The sequence below is a fragment of the Zalophus californianus genome, chromosome 1, assembly GCF_009762305.2.
Source record: "Zalophus californianus isolate mZalCal1 chromosome 1, mZalCal1.pri.v2, whole genome shotgun sequence".
NCBI lineage: Eukaryota > Metazoa > Chordata > Mammalia > Carnivora > Otariidae > Zalophus > Zalophus californianus.
The window spans coordinates 200,003,154-200,022,041 of NC_045595.1; the positions used below are offsets into that span (position 1 = coordinate 200,003,154).

Sequence of the window (18,888 nt, forward strand, 5' to 3'; positions counted from 1 at the left end):
TATGAGAACTGGCTATCAATATATGGGGTAGGATTTCTACCTTACAACAATCACAAAATTTAATTTGAGGTGAATTAGGCATATTTTGAAATTTATAGCTTTTGAAGCAAAATAGAATTTTTCAGACTTCAGGGAAGGAATAAATTTTTAAAACCTAACACAAAAAGGGCTCAGTCAGGGCACCTGGGTGGCTCAGTTGGTTAAGCGACTGCCTTCGGCTCAGGTCATGATCCTGGAGTCCCGGGATCGAGTCCCGCATCGGGCTCCCTGCTCAGCGGGGAGTCTGCTTCTCCCTCTGACCCTCCCCCCTCTCATGTGCTCTCTCTCATTCTTTCTCTCAAATAAATAAAATCTTTAAAAAAAAAGGGCTCAGTCATAAAGGAAGATGATAAATTTGACTAAACTAATTAAGACGGCCACAGACCACCTTAAAGTCAACCCACACACTAAAGGCTGCCATGTAATAGGGAAAAGTAGGCATATAGATAATAAATTCACAATGACCAATAAGTATATGAAATGAAGCTAAGGTTCTTGGTGGCCAGGGAAATACGAATTAAAACAAAAAGCTACTATCTCACAGCTCTGACTAGAAAAATTTAAAAATCTGAGGCAAGAAAACCAGAATTCTCTTACCTTACTGTTGGCAGTGCAAACCTGCACACCACTTTGGAGAGCAACTTGACAAGATCTGAAGTCACAGAGTATACATATCACACAGTATACATATACATTTGGGGCATATGAGAGAATATCTAGGACATCTGTGTGAGAAAATGTTATCAAGGATGTACACCTGCAGAACTGTTCAAAATAGCAAAAAATAATAATTGAAATGACCATTATTGGGGGAATTGGCAAGTAAACTAATATACTATAAACAGCAGTTATGTTGAGTGAAAAAGCAAGTTACAAAAGATTACATACAATAGGCTATCTCAAATAAAAATATTTTTTAAACTGCTATATATTATTTATGGATACAAACACATGATAAAGTATAAAATCTTAAATAGGAAAGAATCACACCAACTTCAGAACAGTAGGTTAGCTCTAGGGAGAGAAAGAGGAGATGGCATCAGGGAGGAGTACAAAAGAGGAATATTTTATTTCTTTAAAAATCAGAAGCAAATATGGCAAAATAGTTTGTGAAGAGTACAAGGGCATTTATATTATTATTACTCTGTATATTTGAAATATTTTATAATTAAAAAGAATCTTAATGGGCACATATGGTATAACAATCAAATAAGAACATTAATCATTCATACCACCAAAACTTATCAAATAATAACATTAATTATTTAAGCCACAGAAACTTATGTACATACATTAGAGCATGTGATAAATAAGAGTTAAAAATAAATTCTAAAATTTGCAATTTACATTAGGGTTTTAAATTAATAATTTTGCTAATGGGCTTTGAATCTCATGCAATTTTTAATGTCCTTATGCTAGAATTTTAAGGGATGCTCTGCAGAGTTGTTAAAGCCATATAAATAAAACTTTAATCAATGATATTCTGAATTTCAGTCTTATTTTGGAAAGCTTTTTCTTTAGCATATAAACAGTAACAAGCTTTACATTTATATTTACAAGTCTCAAAGAAAAGTGTTAAGAGTCCTAAGTATGAAGAGTAGGTATTCCATTTAATTATAGTGTTTCACCAAGAACCTGATGCCCTAGATACTAACGTGGAAAAACAATGCTCCATTATTCCCTTTTCTGTTCTACTTGAGGTTTGGGTCAGAAGCCAAGAAGTACCAATATTGGAAAAGGTCTTATTATAAACAAGGTCTTATTATAAAACCATTTTTAAAGGAAAAGTGTGTAACTTTCACAGAGTAACACAATCCTTTGGGATTACTATGTCAGAGACAGACATAGAGAATATTTTAAGAAAGGGGTTAAGAAGAGGTAGAATTTTGCTATCTGTTCTTCATTGACTGACTCCTTGAGTCTCAAGGCTGTAAGATAATAAACACTAGGGAGAAAAATCCAAGAGACAGACAAAACTGGGTAGGATACTGCATCTACAAATTCAACTCAAGAGATCTGTAACTCATGCATAATACTTCACTCTTGACTACAATACTCTGACCACATTCATTCTGTTTCAATAATAACCATTTTACCCAGTTGATGGTAAGCAGTGATTTTATTTAACATGACTTGCTTTTGCCAATTAAACATTTGTAACAGAGATGATTAGCTGATCTTTCAAGTAAACTTGCTATTAGATATGCTAATATTTCCCATGTAATGGAAGACTGCAATAAAATTATTTCAAGTTCCAAACTTCCAAAATTTTATAACTTGGGCACAATTTTTTAAGGGTAACAGTGCTGTGGCAAATGGCAGGTATTACCTATTCCACTTCAGCCCATTATACTGAATTTTACTTAGTACTAAAATTATTAACTTGTACTTCTAAAGGCTGGAAAAAATAAGCTCCCCCAAATCTCTAATGAAGTGTAACTCTGGCCAGTAAGAATAGCAAAATTTGCTTACAAAATTGAAAGCCTCCTATGACATTTTAAAATTTTTGTTTTTTCCACCAATTTTAAGTTTCAGAAATATTTATTTCTTCCCTCTAAATAGAGGGATAACTACCACTCTGCTTCATGAATGAACTAATCTAATTGTTTTTCTCAAATTCATACCCTCTAGAGACTCACTCAAACTGAGTAGTAAGTTCACTGACAAGTCTGCAATTCAAATTTCACTAATACATGGAAATTCTTCCACAGCAAAAGGTCAGTGCCGTGAATTTAATTTTCTGAATTTCATAACCCTTGATTAATGGAGACACCTTGAAGTTCAGCTTACACTCTTTTATATAGGATTTCAGAGCATGCTTCAAATAGCTTATGATAAGCTATATTAATAGCTTAGCCTCATTTTTATCATTAAAATAATCTACAAATATCAGAATACTAATTAATTTTGTTGTCATAACTAATAAATAAGTCCTAAAATATCTGTAGATATAAATCAACTCTCAATTCATTTGCCTCACTTGGACTCTTCTAGAACATAGATCAACAAACTGAATGGGCTTTTTAGCATAATACAGTTGTACAGTGCTTTCACAAATTCCAATTCTGTAATTTAGAGTTTTTCCATATTTATTTTTAAATATACAAAAAGATTAAACTATTAATATAAATATTTTCTCTCAAATACGTAATATTCTTATGTAAAAGAAAAGGTTTCCAAACATTTACAAAGCAATCTAAAGATAAGTAAACCTGATTTTAGGATCATTACTTTAACCAAAATAATTTTCCAGAGAAGGTCCTATTTAAAGGAATGCTCACTGGCCTCCTCCCATCAACACTTTAAGATGGATCCAGATCCACAGTCTTTGCTTGATTTACTTCAGGAATCACTTCCAATGGAAGGAAAAAATTCAGAAAAAGGTCTCACGACAGAGTGGACAAGTGGATTTGTTGCTAGACGTAAACCATTTGTACTGAAAAAGAAAAGGTTTTAAATGTAAAGCTGTCATTTTACATATACACCCAAGGTAAGCTTAATAATGATTAAGTGGAAAAGGGAGAATACCAAAATTTTGCTTCCTCCATTCATCTCCAAAATGAACACAATTCACATTATTTCCAAAAGCTACAGTATGATTCTTTCTCCCTAGGTTCCCGCACCCAACCACTAAGACATGTCAGGAAGACCTCCCTATGAAGCAACTGTATCCTGGGTGGCTTTCTTTTCAGTATGATGTTTAAAAACAGTAAAGAGCTCTAACGCCAGATGGCCCCTGGTTCCAATTTTTTCAGTCTCCTTTATGGTCTAGATCTTACAGGACCATCTACTGTTTGAATGAGAGCTATAATAAAAACACTCATTTATTAAAGTGCTTTGATGCTACCAGTATCTGTGAATTACTAATTATCTTTTACGGATTTTGAAAAATCATTTTAATATGCCGCTCATTAACTACAATTAAGAGTTTAACATCATTTTCTAAAATTAGGTATCACACATATAAATATACATAAAATATAAGTAAGTTAATTTCTCTTTGGACTTACCAAGCAGGCTGAATGGAACTTTTTCTTGCATGTTCTACAGGCTTTTTTGGGAAGAGAATAGTTGAAACCATGAATGACTGAGAAACATATCATGCAATCTTCAACACCCTCAAAACGTTTGTCTACATTATTTTTCCATAAGGCTAGGCCTTCCATAATACTTCCATTCTGTTAACAAAAAGAAAAAAAATAGAGTAAATATACTCTGAAGACCACCGAAGTTATTTTTATTCAATTTCATAAATTTTAAAGTTGAACTTTAATTAGTTATTAATTTTTTTAAAAAATATTTTACTTATTTGAGAGGGAGGAGAATGAGCACGAGAAAGAGAGAGAGAGAGAGAGAGAGAGAGAGAGCACCAGTGGCAGGAGAGGTAGACTCCCCGCTGAGGAGGGAGCCTGAGATCACGAACTGAGCTGAAGGCAGACGCTTAACCGACTGAGCCACTCAGGCACCCCTGAATTTTAATTTAGAAAGAAAAGAATCTGCTTGGCTATATTCACATCTCCTAAGTTTTCTGAATGTTGGTTTTAAAATGACTTCGCAAGTTTTAGAAACCAGATATAATTTTTTCTCCATTAAAGACAGACCTGAAAGAGAGGTTTTGCATCAACACATCAAGTTTTATAGTCTCAATGTGCAAACAACTACAATTTGTTTAAAAGTCAAAGATCTTTGAGAGTACTAGGATTTCTCTAGTCACAGGAGAGTTGAAATGTTAGACTAAGAGTAGTTCCAAAGATATTCGTTGATCCGGTATCTTACAAAGATTCCCTCTCAAACAATTTCTTTAATACCATGTATTGTTCTGTGTCATCCACAATGTCAGTGGAGTAAAGTCAATTCCTCTCAAACACCAGAAAAAAAAAACTGCCGAACCTTAAAAAGGAAAACAGCTCAATAGGTAGGTTCAGGTCATTTAGGCATACATCTGTGTTGACCCAAGGAAACAGAGTACCTCTTTCAACCTCAAGCAGAAGTGATATATTTTAAGTCTTACTTACCTTTCAAAGAGGAGGTCAGTAGTACTATCTGGAAAGCTGAATATTCACAGAGAAACTTACCTGATGGGTGAGGTAAGTGCTTAACTGCAGCATCCAGTTCCGCCACTGCTGAACAGCCACACCTACTCTTTTCCCACTCTCCACGGTTATTGAACCCAGGGGGTAATTGGAAGGCAGCTGTATTATAAGTTCAATAACTATGTCCTCAATAGTGTAAGTAGCCATCACTTCTCGGGTAGTAGCTCGAGCTTTAACCTGCAACACAGGAAAGGTGATACCTTTTTGCAAATTTCTTTCTTTTCATTCAAAAAACATCTTGATAGGTTGACTATTGGCAGTCTTCATTCAAAGACAATACAGGTAAACATGTTGGTTTACTGGACAAGAGATATTTAATACATACATTTATATACCTGACGTATTTTATAGTGATTTTTATGAAATTCAAAGTTAGTTTCAAAAGAAATCTTTCTCATAAAAAAGTATGTTTTATGGTATTAGGGTTGCTGCATAAGTTTTGAACAGACCAGTGAGAGAATGAGTTCTTAATTATTGCTCTTCTTCCACACCCAGGGTATCAAATATCATTTATATTTAGAAGTCCCCTAAGTCTTTCTCTGACACAGAATTCTCTTTAGCTTTAAAGCCAACCATCAACCGTTAGAATTATTTCCACCTGGTTTTAGTTTTCATACTAGCATTGCAAACAACATAAAACACAAATTATCACGCTTGACCAATGTAGTCTTCTGACTGTCCGGTTTCCAAGCTAAAAACCATAGCATCATCTTAAATTTTTCCTTCTACCTCCTCCCAGATATTAACTAGCTACAAGTTTGGATAAATCACCACAAAATTTTTAACATTCCTCTCCTTTAATGGAACATTCCCACTGATACTGCCTCACTCAGGCCCTCCTTGTTATTCATAATGTTTACACCAGTGGGTCTCCGTGACTATGCTTCTGAACCCAAGCTCCATGCCAACAGCCTATACTATATATTGCAGTCAGAGCAATTTTACCGATTATAACACTGACGGTGTCACTTGCCTCAAAGGAAAATTTTCAGTGGCCAAATAGGACCAAATATTTTAAACTATCGTTTGAGGCCTTTCCCAGTATGGCTCTAATTCATCATGGAAGCAACTGGTTCTCTATTTACCTTCAGGAATCCTGCTCTGTATGAATGCTGGCTTGTTCATCATTTCTTAGGGCAATCACAGAAATTACATTCTCATCTCCAAGCTTTTTGCTTTTGCCATACTGCTTTCTCTATATTCAACACCTTTCTCCTCACTGCCCCTAAAACACAATCCTGCCCACTTCAAAGTCACCTTCCTCCATAAAGGTGCACCTAACCCCCTCAGTCAGATGAACCTTTCCCATGCTGATCACAGAGCACGCTTCCTCTTAATGTGCCACTTTCCAGTTTCCAACACAAAAAACATATCGGTATCACTCTTTTCCCTTCATTAGATTGTATGATATTACACAGTAGGAATCTGACCCTACTAAGCCGTTCATTTCCCAAGTGATTGACACAAAGTGCCTGGAATCTACAGGTGTTCCAATATATATTTTGAATGAACTAATGAATGTTCAAAAAACTCGGATGGGAGTAAATGAAATTATAACATTGTTTCAGTCTATACATTAATACTGAGACTTGATACCTAAGAATGAAGTAGAAAATATAGTAGACAATTTCTGTAAATTCTGAACCAATGGTTAATATTGTGATGATACTCACTACAAATGACAGACATAAACAATATTTAAACAACTTTTCTGGAAAAAATTCAAGATAATACTAACCGTCATGCCATTAAATAGTTGTGTACTTGTTTGCACAGAAGAAATTTCTTGAAAGGAAAGAACATTGCTGACATACTTGCTTGTAAATCTATCTACAATATTGAAAACACGCTTCTCACTACTATTCCACCACAGCCTAACCATGGCAGGCAAGTCTTTTAATGTCATATGATAGACTGAACAAGCCAAGTGTGGGATATGGTAGGGAAGAGTTGCTGTTTCTGAGGAAAAAACAAATTCTTAGTTAATAATATGTATTTCTTACATAGAATAACAGACTAGAAAATCATTTTCAATTCTTTAAAACTAGAGCTAGAGCTGAAAACACAAACATACTGAAGAAGCCAGAACTCTAGAGTATTAACTTTCTCTCACATTCAAAATGAATCACTGGAATGGCAAAAAGAAGTAAAAAGAAGAAAGATCCCAAATGACACTGAAAAATCTGCCTAGACATAGCATTCTGTATTTCACATGACAGATCACAAAAAAAGGGAACATACAAATTTTAAAAAGGACAACCCCAAGCCCCTACACTCAGGGAGTGGGGGAAAAAAAGTTAAATAAAAAGGAGGAAAAATTTAGGGGTGCCTAGCTGCTCGGTCGGTGGAGCACGATCTCCAGGTCATGAGTTTGAGCCCCACATTGGGTATAGAGATTATAAATAAATACACTCTTTAAAAAAAAGGAGGAAAAATTTAAAGATCGTCTTCTTATAAATTATGAAAAGGAGTCTGGTCCCTATACTTTCCCCAGAGCTCACTGTGAGATTATACAAAAATCCTAGAATATCCACCTCAGTACTCACAAGACATAGTACCCTCCTCACATCTCCAAGACATTTTAAGATGCACTTCAATCTTCTCATAGCCAGGACACACATTTGGGGTTATTATCCAAACTCTGAAGAGTACAGCATAATAAATACAACCTAATCTGGACCTAGTCTCCAAGAAAGAACACAAACACACATCTTACCTCTAATACTCAACTGGAGCTCTTCTGTAAAGAATGTTTTAGGGTCCTTATTTGAGAGCTCAATAGCTGTCTCTGCATAGGTCGGATTTTCTGGCATAAGTCTGAACAGGTGATAGAGCAATTTATTCAAACTTTTTGTTTTTCGAAGGTACATTGAGTACAGTGCCCGAAGCTGGTGGAGAGTAAAGAATTTTTGTTAGTAAACCCAATTAAACCAACTCAGTGAGAAGAACAAATCAAAGTAGAATAGACTGTACAAGAACACAATGAAAAAGGCATTAATTTGAAGACTTAGAATTACATGGAAGAGTCCTACAAAATACATGCCACATTCTTACTTTCCAAATGTGTCACTGATGGCACCCCTCCCTTTCTTCATAAACAAGCAGTTTTCACTATCCCCTCATTATTAGACAGATTCTAACATCTTTCTCAAACTATCTCGTTAATAAGTTCACCTCTGCTTTCTCTAAGAAAATCTACTCCTCACTCCCCAGATGATTTGCTCCCTCTCTTCCCAAGTCTTCCACATACCCCTTCCGCACCATAGTTCTTAATCGTACAAAAGTCCTACTTAAAACTAATCCCATTTTTATGGCTGACCTCACACCACAGCAAACACTCCAGCATCCCTTTAGAAAAAGAGAGCACAAACTAGTAGTCCAAAATGTCTTGGGGTCTTCTTGTTTTGTAAAGCAGGATTTCACTCAAAAATATGGATTTCTGGGGGCGCCTGGGCAGCTCAGTCGTGTAAGTGTCCGACTCTTGGTTCTGGCTCAGGTCATGATCTCATGGGTCAGGACTGAGCCCTGTGTCATGCTCCCACTCAGTGGGGAGTCTGTCTGAAGATTCTCTCCCTTTGCCCCTCTCCCCATTCCCATGAGCGTGCTCTCTCTCTCTCAAAATAAATAAATCTTCAAAAAATATATGGATTTCTGGTTCCTTTTTTAAAAATGGAAAATCTTGTAAAATAAGTCAGAGAAAGACAAATACCATATGATTTCACTCATATGTGGAATTTAAGAAACAAAACAAAGAAGAAAAAAACACAAACAACCAAAAAACAGACTCTTAACTATAGAGAACAAACTGATGGTTCCCAGAGGGGAGGTGGGTGGGGGGTGTGTGAAATAGGTGATGGGGATTAAGGAGGACACTTGTGATGAGCACTGGGTGATGTACAGAATTATATAATCGCTATATTGTACACCTGGAACTAATACAACACTGTATGTTAACTATACGGGGATTAAAATTTTAAGAAATAGGAAAATCTGGCCCCACTCAGTGCACTAAAGGCATCTGTGTGCTTCAGAACTCATTCCTCAATAACCCAGTTTTCGTATGTTCACATTTACTTTGCAACTCTTTGGTATATGTACCGGTTTTAAAATTATTCTTCCCACTAAAGCATATATCTCCTCTTGGTGCAAGACACCATTTTCTGAACATGTAGTTCATACAAGCATAAACTTGTTCATACAAGCTCACATACAAGTATCAAGCCATAGGATATGGAATTTTTTTTTAAATATGTTGATCAAAGTACCTAACAATGGAGAAATCTGGAGGACACTACCTTTCCAAGTAACCAAACTTAGTATCACCAATAAAGGACACATTGACATTCTGTGCTTCCTGAGGTGACACACTGAGGACACATCACCATGTCCAGTAAGTACTCTTGCTGAAAATTAACCAGAAACTCATCATGAGGAAACAATCAGACAAATTCAAATCCTAACAGAGTCTAAAAAATAACCAACCTGAATGACAATAAAGAAAAGACAGGTAGGGAAATTATGGGTTAAAGAAATATGACAAACACGATGCAAATATGATCCTTGATCAAATCCTCAAAGAGAAGGAATAAAACTATAAAGGACATTACAGGGACAACCAAAAATATTTGAATACAAATTAGATTATTGCATTAAAATTAAATCTGAGTATAATAACTATATCAATACATGTCCTTGTTCTTAGGAGATATATGTTTAAATACTTTTCGTAAAGCATCATGAATCTGCAACTTTCAAATAGACAAGCAGAGAAAAAGTAAATATAGAGAAAACACATACAAAGGTACCAACATTAGGGTGCCTGGGTTGCTCAGTTGGTTGGGCGTCCGACTTGGTTTTGGCTCAAGTCATGATCTCAGGGTCATGAGATTGAGTCCCACGTCAGGCTCCATGCTCAGTGGGGAGTCTGCATGAGATTCTCTCTTCCTCTCCCTCTCCCTGCTGTGCTCTCTCTCTCTCCAAAAAATAAATAAATCTTCAAAGGTAGCAACATTTAAAAATTTGTGACTCTAGGAAAAGGGTACATGACTTTTCATTGAATTACTCTTCTACCTCCTCTGTAAATCTGAATTTAAAAAAAAAAGTTGGAAGTAGAATTTTAAAAAGCTAATGATACATATCAATGGATTTTTTCTGATAAAGGTTAGTATCCAAAATATATAAAGAACTTATAAGAACACCCAAAAACCAAAAATAATCCAGTTAAAAAATAGAAGACATGAACAGACATTTTTCTAAAGACATTCAGATGGCCAACAGACACACAAAATGATTACCAACATCACTCATCATCAGGGAAATGCAAATCAAAACTGATGACATACCATCTCACACCTGTCAGAATGGCAAAAATCAAAAACATAAGAAACAAGTGTTGGCGAGGCTGTGCAAAAAAAGGAACGCTCTTGCACTGCTGGTGCGAATGCAACTGGTACAGCCACTCTGGAGAACAGTATGGAGGTTCCTCAAAAAAGTTAAATATAGAACTACCCTGGGATGACTGGCTGGCTCAGTCAGTAGAACCCACAATCCTTGATCTAAGGGTTGTGAGTTCAAGCCCCACATTGGGCATAGAGCCTACTAAAAAAAAATAACAACAACAAAAAATGTCAGGTAATCTTCACAGAAAAATAGATCTGGTGTGGGTGGCACAGATCAACTGATCTGTAGCACTGAAATAATTAAAGTACTGTTGCATTTCAATAAAAAAAAAAAAAGAACTACCCTACGATCCAGCACTACTGGTATTTACTCAAAAGATACAAAAATACACATTCGAAGGGGTATACACCATGATGCTTATAGCAGCATTATCAACAATAGCCAAATTATGGAAAAATCCCAAATGTCCATCGACTGATGAACGGATAAAGAAGACGTGGTATATATACAATGGAATATTACTCAGGCATCAAGAATGAAATCTTGCCATTTCCAACAACACAGATTAAGCTACAGAGTATAATGCTAAGCAAAATACATCAGAGAAAGACAAATACCATATGATCTCACTCAAATGTGGAATTTAAGAAAGAAAACTGATGAACATAGGGGAAAAAGAAAGAGAGGCAAACCATAAGAAACTTTTCTTAAATGGGAAACTGCAGAATTATTTTATTTTTTGTTGTTGTTTTTAAGATTTTTTATTTATTTATTTGAGACAGAACATGAGCAGGGCAGAGGGATATGGACGAGAAGACTCCCGGCTGAGCAGGGAGCTTGATGCAGGGCTCGATCCCAGGACTACATCCCAGGGGTTGATCCCAGACTCCAGGATCATGACCTGAGCAGAAGGCAGATGCTTAACTGACTGAGCCACCCAGGCACGCCAAAAAACTCTTAACTATAAAGTACAAACTGAGGGTTGTTAGAGGGGATGTGGGTAGGGTGATGGGCTAAATGGGTGATAAGTATTAAGGAGGGCACTTGTGATGAGCACTGGGTGTTGAACGTAAGTGATTAATCACTAAATTCTACTCCTGAAACTAATATTTAAATTCCAGTTAGTACGTTAACTAACTGGAATTTAAATAAAAACTTGAAAAAAAATCAATGGACTTTTAAAAACGCATGTATATTACCCAGAAATCCCACTCCTAGGTGTACAACACAAGAGAAATGAAAATATATGTCCACCCAAAAATTCATATACAATGTTCCCAGTAGCTTTACTCACAATAATCAAAAAGTGGAAACAACCTAAAAGTCCATCAATGGATAAATGAGTAAACAAATGTGGTATGCTCGTCACATGACGAAATATTATTCGGGCATAAAACGGAATGTAGTACAGATATATGGCATAACATGCATGAATTTGAAAACATTATGCTAAGTGAAATAAGCCAGACACAAAAGACTACATATGTGAAATGTCCAAGAAGAGGCAAATCCATAGAGTCAGAACACATAATAGTGGCTGCCGAGAGCTGGAGGGCTTGAGAGGAAATGGGAACTGACTGCAAATGGGTAAAGGTTTCCTTTTTCAGCTGTTGAAAATGCTCTAAAATTAGAAAGTGGTGATATTTACACAATTCTGTGAATACAGCAGAAACACCAAACTGTATACTTTAAGTAAATTTGATAGTATGTGAAAAACATATTAGTAAAGCTATGAAATACATAAGCTCATGGCTTTGTTCCAGTTCAATCTGATTCACTGGGAGTTGTTTTTCTTAAGAAAAAAGTTTTTTAAAAGATTTAGGATTTAGGACCAATTACAGTATTTTTTAAAAAAATTCTGTGCTTTAGGATTTATCTGATTAGGCTATTAACTGAGTTATTCTGGTTTAACTGTCACCATTCGGTTCAAGTTCCAGGCTCATTAATGCTGCTGTACAATTCTTTGTGCCCCTAACCCAATTCTGGTTTAATGAAAAAAAATGATGCATGGCCATTTTCAAAATTTCTGAATATAAGATGATAAGAACAAAACTCTTACACATGGAAGACTCACTTGCTGCAATTTTTTAAGAGATCAACAATATTTTAAGAAACAAATATAAAAACCCAACAAGGAGTTCTTGAAATACATCACCAGCAAATAAAACTAGCTCAAGTCACAAACACAAGTGGCCAGCCTACAGAAAAATAAAACAACTTAAACATCTAGATCATCGTTGCCTCTGTAATTTGATCTTCCCCTTAGATATACAAATGCAAAGATGCGTATGTTCATATATTTGTATCAAGGTATGAGTTATTAGCAACGACATAAATTATAACTTAGGAATTCGGAAAAATCACATTGGAAATGAATGCCATATTTAATCACACCTCAAATATGAGGTAAGAAATTAAGTGTTATTGTATTAACCTGTCAAAAAAGCCACTGTTTATATTTAAAAAGCCATCAGTTTATTAAACTGATTCAATCAACATTTAATTGGAACTTTTTAAGTGGGGATCAGCCTAAAGAATAAAAAGAAAAAGAAAGAAAAACTTGGAAATTTTTCCAGTTTTCTTCCTAGACAATGAGGTCTTTCTTCCTAAACATGAGACAACAGAGACATCTAGTGGCTGCTAGAATAATTTGGGCAAAATAATTATCTTAAGATATTTTTACCATTTTGAGATAACAGTTTGAATTACACAGTAACATTTCATAGATCTTGCTCTAAACACTGATTTTCAAATAAGGTAAATTCCCAATGATGTACTAATAAAATCTCCACAAGGGTCAGAAATTGACCAAAGGAAAAAAAAAAACAAAACAGCAAGATCTAAGTCCTTTGGAATTATTATTGTGGTAACACAAAATTAAATTATGTAAATCTTGTTTCCTGCAGTAAAAGGACTTCGTGGCTACATTCAGTAAGAAAAAAACTGATTCAAGCACATTCCAGAGATTACTTTTACAAAAAAAACAGTGTGCGTGTGGGGGGGGGGGGGGAAGGATAAGGAAGTTAAGGGACAGATATAAATTTAGCAGAATGTCTGAAGTTAGCCAGGAAAGATTAAAATGTGAGGCATTTCCCCTTTTTTCAAAAAGAGGGGAGGGGCGCCTGGGTGGCTCAGTTGGTTAAGCGACTGCCTTTGGCTCAGGTCATGATCCCGGAGTCCGGGGATCGAGTCCCGCATCGGGCTCCCGGCTCAGCGGGGAGCCTGCTTCTCCCTCTGACCTTCTCCCCTCTCATGCTGTTTCTCTCTCTCTCTCTCTCTCTCTCTCTCAAATAAATAAATAAAATCTTTAAAAAAAAAAAAAGAGGGGAAACAAAGGGTTTAGAACAGTAACAGAAACACACAGATGACAGAACTGTCAAAAGTTATCACCTATTTACCTGAGATGACGCAGCTTTGAAGAAAGTAAGTATTAATTTCCAGGTGAGGAGGTATCCCAGAACAAAGCAGAAGTCTTCACTCAGTGGCTTAATAGTTACTATCTGTCCAACAGGAATACACCCCAAAACATTTTCTAGCAAGTCCTCCTGAGTTCTAAGAAGAGACATCAATGCTGCTGGTGGTGACCTATGAATCAATGATTAAACACCACAATTTTCTTCATAACTTATCCCTTAAAAAATTGACAGCATGTATACACTTTAAGCATTTCAGAAAAATCTTTCTCTATTTTTCAAAAACCATTTTAAAAGTCCCCCTTTACAGATTCAGCTTTAACTGCTAATTTTAACTGCTAATTCTGTTAAATTAAATATATTTAATTACAAATACATTAACATATGTAAACATAAAACACATTTTATATTCATAAATATGTAAAATATTTTTCATATTTATATTACTTGAAATATTTATGAAAAATACTACAAAATATAAGCTCTAGTAGTTAGCGATACCAGGTCCTACCAGATCCTATAAAGGGTAAAAAACATAAGACTGTATGTCTTTTCAGGAAAGTAAATTCAATATTCACATTAATTTATGACAATGTAAATTAATTTTCTTCTTTACTGAACTACTACACTCATTAACACTTTCAGATGAACTTAGGAGATTCTCAAAAAGTGAAATACATGTGTATATCCTCTCAAACTCTCTCTGACATTGTAGCTCAGTTCTTTCCTTTCACCTGTGCAACATTTCTTTCCTTGTGGCTTCCTTTTCCCAGCCCATAAACACAGGTCTTCAAGCTTCTGCCCTTGGATTTTTACCTTCAGCACCACTATCCCATCTACCAACCCTTCTCTATTCCATACCAACAGTCACTGGATTTTACAAATACCAGCTCAGGTATCTCTCCATTTCCATGCTGCCCTCCATGCACTATTACTGTTTCTAGAATGGTCTCCATCTCTGTGTGCTTCTTTGTATAATTTATGATTCATGCTATAGCCAGAATCAGCTGGTACTTTTCCCATCTTCTATCAAATAATGCCCTAAATCCCAGAAAATGTAATTTTTAAGGCCCTTCATTATCTATACCTTCCCTACCTACTCTACATATATTCGTTCATTTATCATTTATCCTTTTATTAAAAATATAAGCAGGATTCATGAGTCTTGTGTTAGGCCAGGGACCATTCTGAATGCTATGAATATAGTTGGGAACAAGAGACAAAACTTCCTGACTTTACAGAGTTTCTATTCCAGTGGAGGAAGATACAGACAACAAAAAATAATGTTAAGTGGCAACTACTCAACACTCCCCAGCACATCCTGCACATTCATGCCTTTGCACATGGTATTCCCTTAATTGATATGGTCTTCCCTGCCCTGCTGAAGTGCTACCTAACTTGACAGATCCAGAATAAATGTCTCTTTCTCAAGAAAAAGTCTTCCCTTCTGGTGCAAGCAGCTGTGTTCCCCCAGCATGCTATCTGTCCTGCTCCACAGCACCTGCCACACACTGTCTTCTATTATAGAGTAGTATCGTCTATAGTGATTATAAGCTCCTTATGAATAAGAACAATTACTAAACACTATATTCTCCCCTAGACATTTATTACTTTGCACAAAGTGGGTGCTCAATAGATATTTAAATTGATACTCTTTCCACAGCTACCGTGTGGTCAAAGAAAGTTCTGCCAAATAGTAGCAAACTGAAAATATGATTTAGGAACAATTAAGGAGAGAAACTATCTTTTTTGGCTGGACTCTTTCATTTTTATCTTACAGATGATTTATAAAAGATCTATTGAATGAATATATACTCTAAATTTAGAGCTTTTGTGTTTATCCATCTTCTGAAGTTATTATAAGGGAAGTGGATTATGAGAATTAAATAATTATTAAAAAAACTTACAAGGCTGGTTCTTCTTCTTCATCTCCATATGACTTTAGATTATCCTGATCATATTGTGGTAATTCAGGCATCAATCTGCAAGTCAGAATATATATTATACTACATTAAACTGTTCATTGTTAAATCATGCTCAAGAGCAGAAAGACCAATACTTACTTTGTAATGAGTATATTTTTAAGTGATTGTTTTCTGAAATAATCACCTACGGCCAGGACTATCTAAATGTAAACTATGTATAGAGAACAGTGACCTGGTGATCCAAAATCTGGCATCCCTGTTATTAAAATGCATGGTTGAGTTTATTTCTTTTTTACTTTGACTTTTTTTTGATGACCAAGGGTTAAAACTAAATATATGTATAGATATCTATCTATCTATATATATATTTTTTTTGAACCACCACAACATTGATTCAATTGGAAGAATTCTTACTTGTATAGCATATGGTAAACAGCAATTTGCACAGGCCGAGCTCTGTAGAGGAGTAATGGGGCCAATGTATTTAACAAAGTCTGGAGATACTCTGGTAAGTTTGTTTTTTGGCCAGCAACCAATCTTGAAGGGAGTTTCTGACTCAACAGCTGGTCTTTCGGGATATACGTTAATGTTTCACACATGGGCTTCAGCATTGCATTCTGAAAGGATGTTTCAGATGTATCTTCACTTTCTTCTGATGACAAAAAGGAAAGAAACATGCACATCCCAAAATAAAGTGAGTAATAGAACTTGACTGATTCACGGTCAAACGTCATTTAAGAAAATGAAGTAAAAAATTGACAAAGTAGAGCAGTCCTCGCTAGAAACCGTTTAATGTAATCTTAAACAGTAATCATAACTTCTATTCTCTCATCCTTAAAAAAGAGAGAAGTTTGAGTTATAAATAATCTATTCAGGTTATCTGAATTACTATTATTTTAACTTGTAATAGTCTTTGGATACTTTGCCAGTTTTCAAATCTTGTCTATAAAGCAGAAGCATATGTGATGCTTCTGAGATGCCAAGTTTTCTCTCAGGTTCTTTTCTTCACTCTTCTGTACCGTTTGACTTAAGCAGCCAAAGTTTTTGTTTTGAATTTTTCAACTAGTCATGTGCAATGAATCCCACTATGATTCCCCTTTCACTTGCCTGTAACAGTCACCAAAAGAGGTAAAAGCAAACTGTGGATGCCTTGGGAAAAAAATTCTTTCCATTCACTGATTAGATTTACAGGGAGATTGCCAATGGTATCCAGAGTTGCAGAATCGAAAAAAGCACTGAGCTCACAGGCCAAACCACAGCTGACACAGGCAAACAGTTGTATAAGTGGAACAGAATACAATGCATGATTCTCACTTGTTGTCTGAAGAAACAAAAATGAAATAGGTTAGCAGACATCTACCAGAACACCACAAATCAAGGGATTAAAGAAAACTCTCTCAGTTCTCTAAATTTTAAAATAAAAAGCAGTTGAAGTGTAGTCTCAGAGACATTTATATATTTTACATCAAAATAACTTTTAAAAAAATTAAATACTAAGAATTAGAATCAATCCATTTATTCTGAAATGCTCTCTATTTCTAAAACTATAAAAGAAAATATCAATTACCATTTACCAAGTGAAATTATAAAAACATATTTATAATCTCCTCAGGAGCCCTACCAATTGGGCATTATTAAGTTATTTTTAAAAGAAGGACACTGGGGGCGCCGGGGTGGCTCAGTTGGTTGAATGTCCAACTCTTAACTTGGGCTCAGGTCAGGATCTCAGGGTCATGAGATTGAGCCCTGAGTCAGGCTCTGTGCTTAGCGGGGAGCCTGCCTGAGATTCTCACCCTCCTTCTCCCTTTGCCCCTCTCCCCAGCTCATAATCTCTCTAAAATAAATAAAATCTTTAAAAAATAAAAAAATAAAATAAGGACACCGAGGCTCAAGTAGGTCAAGTTTGAACACCCTAAGCCACACAGCTAACAGCAAACAAAGCAGAGATTCAGACCAATTCAACCCTAATGATTTGCTGCCATCAGAGCCCACAAATACTATACTTGCTTTGTGTCATAAAAAGAGCATGAATTCCCTCTGAATTTGCTTAATCTTTAACGTATTACTGACACAATACATTTTAATAATAATTTAATTAAGAGCCAAAAAGATGAAAAAACTGATCATGAAAGATAAAACCTCAAGGGCTGTGCTACAAATACTGTATGAAAATGAGCTAATGGAGAGAACACTTTAAGAGCAAGAGATTTGGTCACTGAATGATTCTGGCAGACATTAAACCTCTATCATTTCACTGTTCTATCAAACAGTAACTGGTGAGGAATACATCTATAAGGTGTTTAAATGTTTGCAAAAGAGCTAATTACAATCATTACTTAAAGAATAAGATTAGTAGATGGTTCTGGTATACAGATACGCATGAAGACTTAACAGTGGTGATGACACATCGGGTTAATTTACCTCCAACCAAGCCAACATGGAGCACATGATGAAGTCCCATTCACTCTCTGCCAAAGGAGATGAGCAGTATTTCAGAAACAGGGAAAGGAACCGGATTATTTCTATATTTACACCTAGTATCTCTGGACTTACTTCTGATAGATTACTGTGATAAAGATAAAAACAAAACAAAAAAACATGAAAGAATGATATGGACATTCAATTAAACTATTTTATTTTAAATCTGATATACTTATGAAAGGCTGACTTAAATGTTTACTATCCTATTACTGTACAAAATTGTGACTATAAGATACACAATCTGGATACACATTGTAATGGGGGAAGGAGACACAGTATAAAATATCACCTACCAACTGAAAAGAAAAATATCTTCATGATCTTTCTTCCAGGATATTAGAATTTTTAATATACCATGTAATAGCTCCCCATCATCTATGCTTCTGGTTTGCAGGCAAGAATTGAAAATGGCAAGATGTCCAAAACCTCCTAAAGTAAAATTCAAAATGAAAATTAAAATGCACACACATACACACCCACATCTATCCATATATACTGCCTTAAACCAAAGTCTTGTCTTACAGATGTAGAAATTAT

The 18,888-nt window shown here is 35.4% G+C and overlaps 1 protein-coding gene across 5 annotated transcripts in view; it reads right to left on the reverse strand.

Moving 5' to 3' along the window:
• Positions 1 to 310: 310 nt before the first annotated feature.
• Positions 311 to 18,888, reverse strand: part of LTN1 (listerin E3 ubiquitin protein ligase 1) — a 63,554-nt gene continuing 44,976 nt past the window's right edge. For 4 of the 5 annotated variants that reach the window (XM_027585212.2, XM_027585210.2, XM_027585214.2 and 1 more), the window contains 11 exons: positions 18,645 to 18,780; positions 18,292 to 18,436; positions 16,978 to 17,191; positions 16,285 to 16,522; positions 15,853 to 15,927; positions 13,931 to 14,117; positions 7,849 to 8,020; positions 6,871 to 7,091; positions 5,115 to 5,309; positions 4,050 to 4,217; positions 311 to 3,475 (listed from right to left, as the gene is read on the reverse strand). In XM_027585212.2, the coding sequence (XP_027441013.1) occupies positions 3,413 to 3,475; positions 4,050 to 4,217; positions 5,115 to 5,309; positions 6,871 to 7,091; positions 7,849 to 8,020; positions 13,931 to 14,117; positions 15,853 to 15,927; positions 16,285 to 16,522; positions 16,978 to 17,191; positions 18,292 to 18,436; positions 18,645 to 18,780 (1,814 nt within the window). In that variant the 3' untranslated portion in view covers positions 311 to 3,412. The remainder of the gene's footprint in view (positions 3,476 to 4,049; positions 4,218 to 5,114; positions 5,310 to 6,870; positions 7,092 to 7,848; positions 8,021 to 13,930; positions 14,118 to 15,852; positions 15,928 to 16,284; positions 16,523 to 16,977; positions 17,192 to 18,291; positions 18,437 to 18,644; positions 18,781 to 18,888) is intronic. The other variant, XM_027585211.2, reaches the window with a different exon arrangement.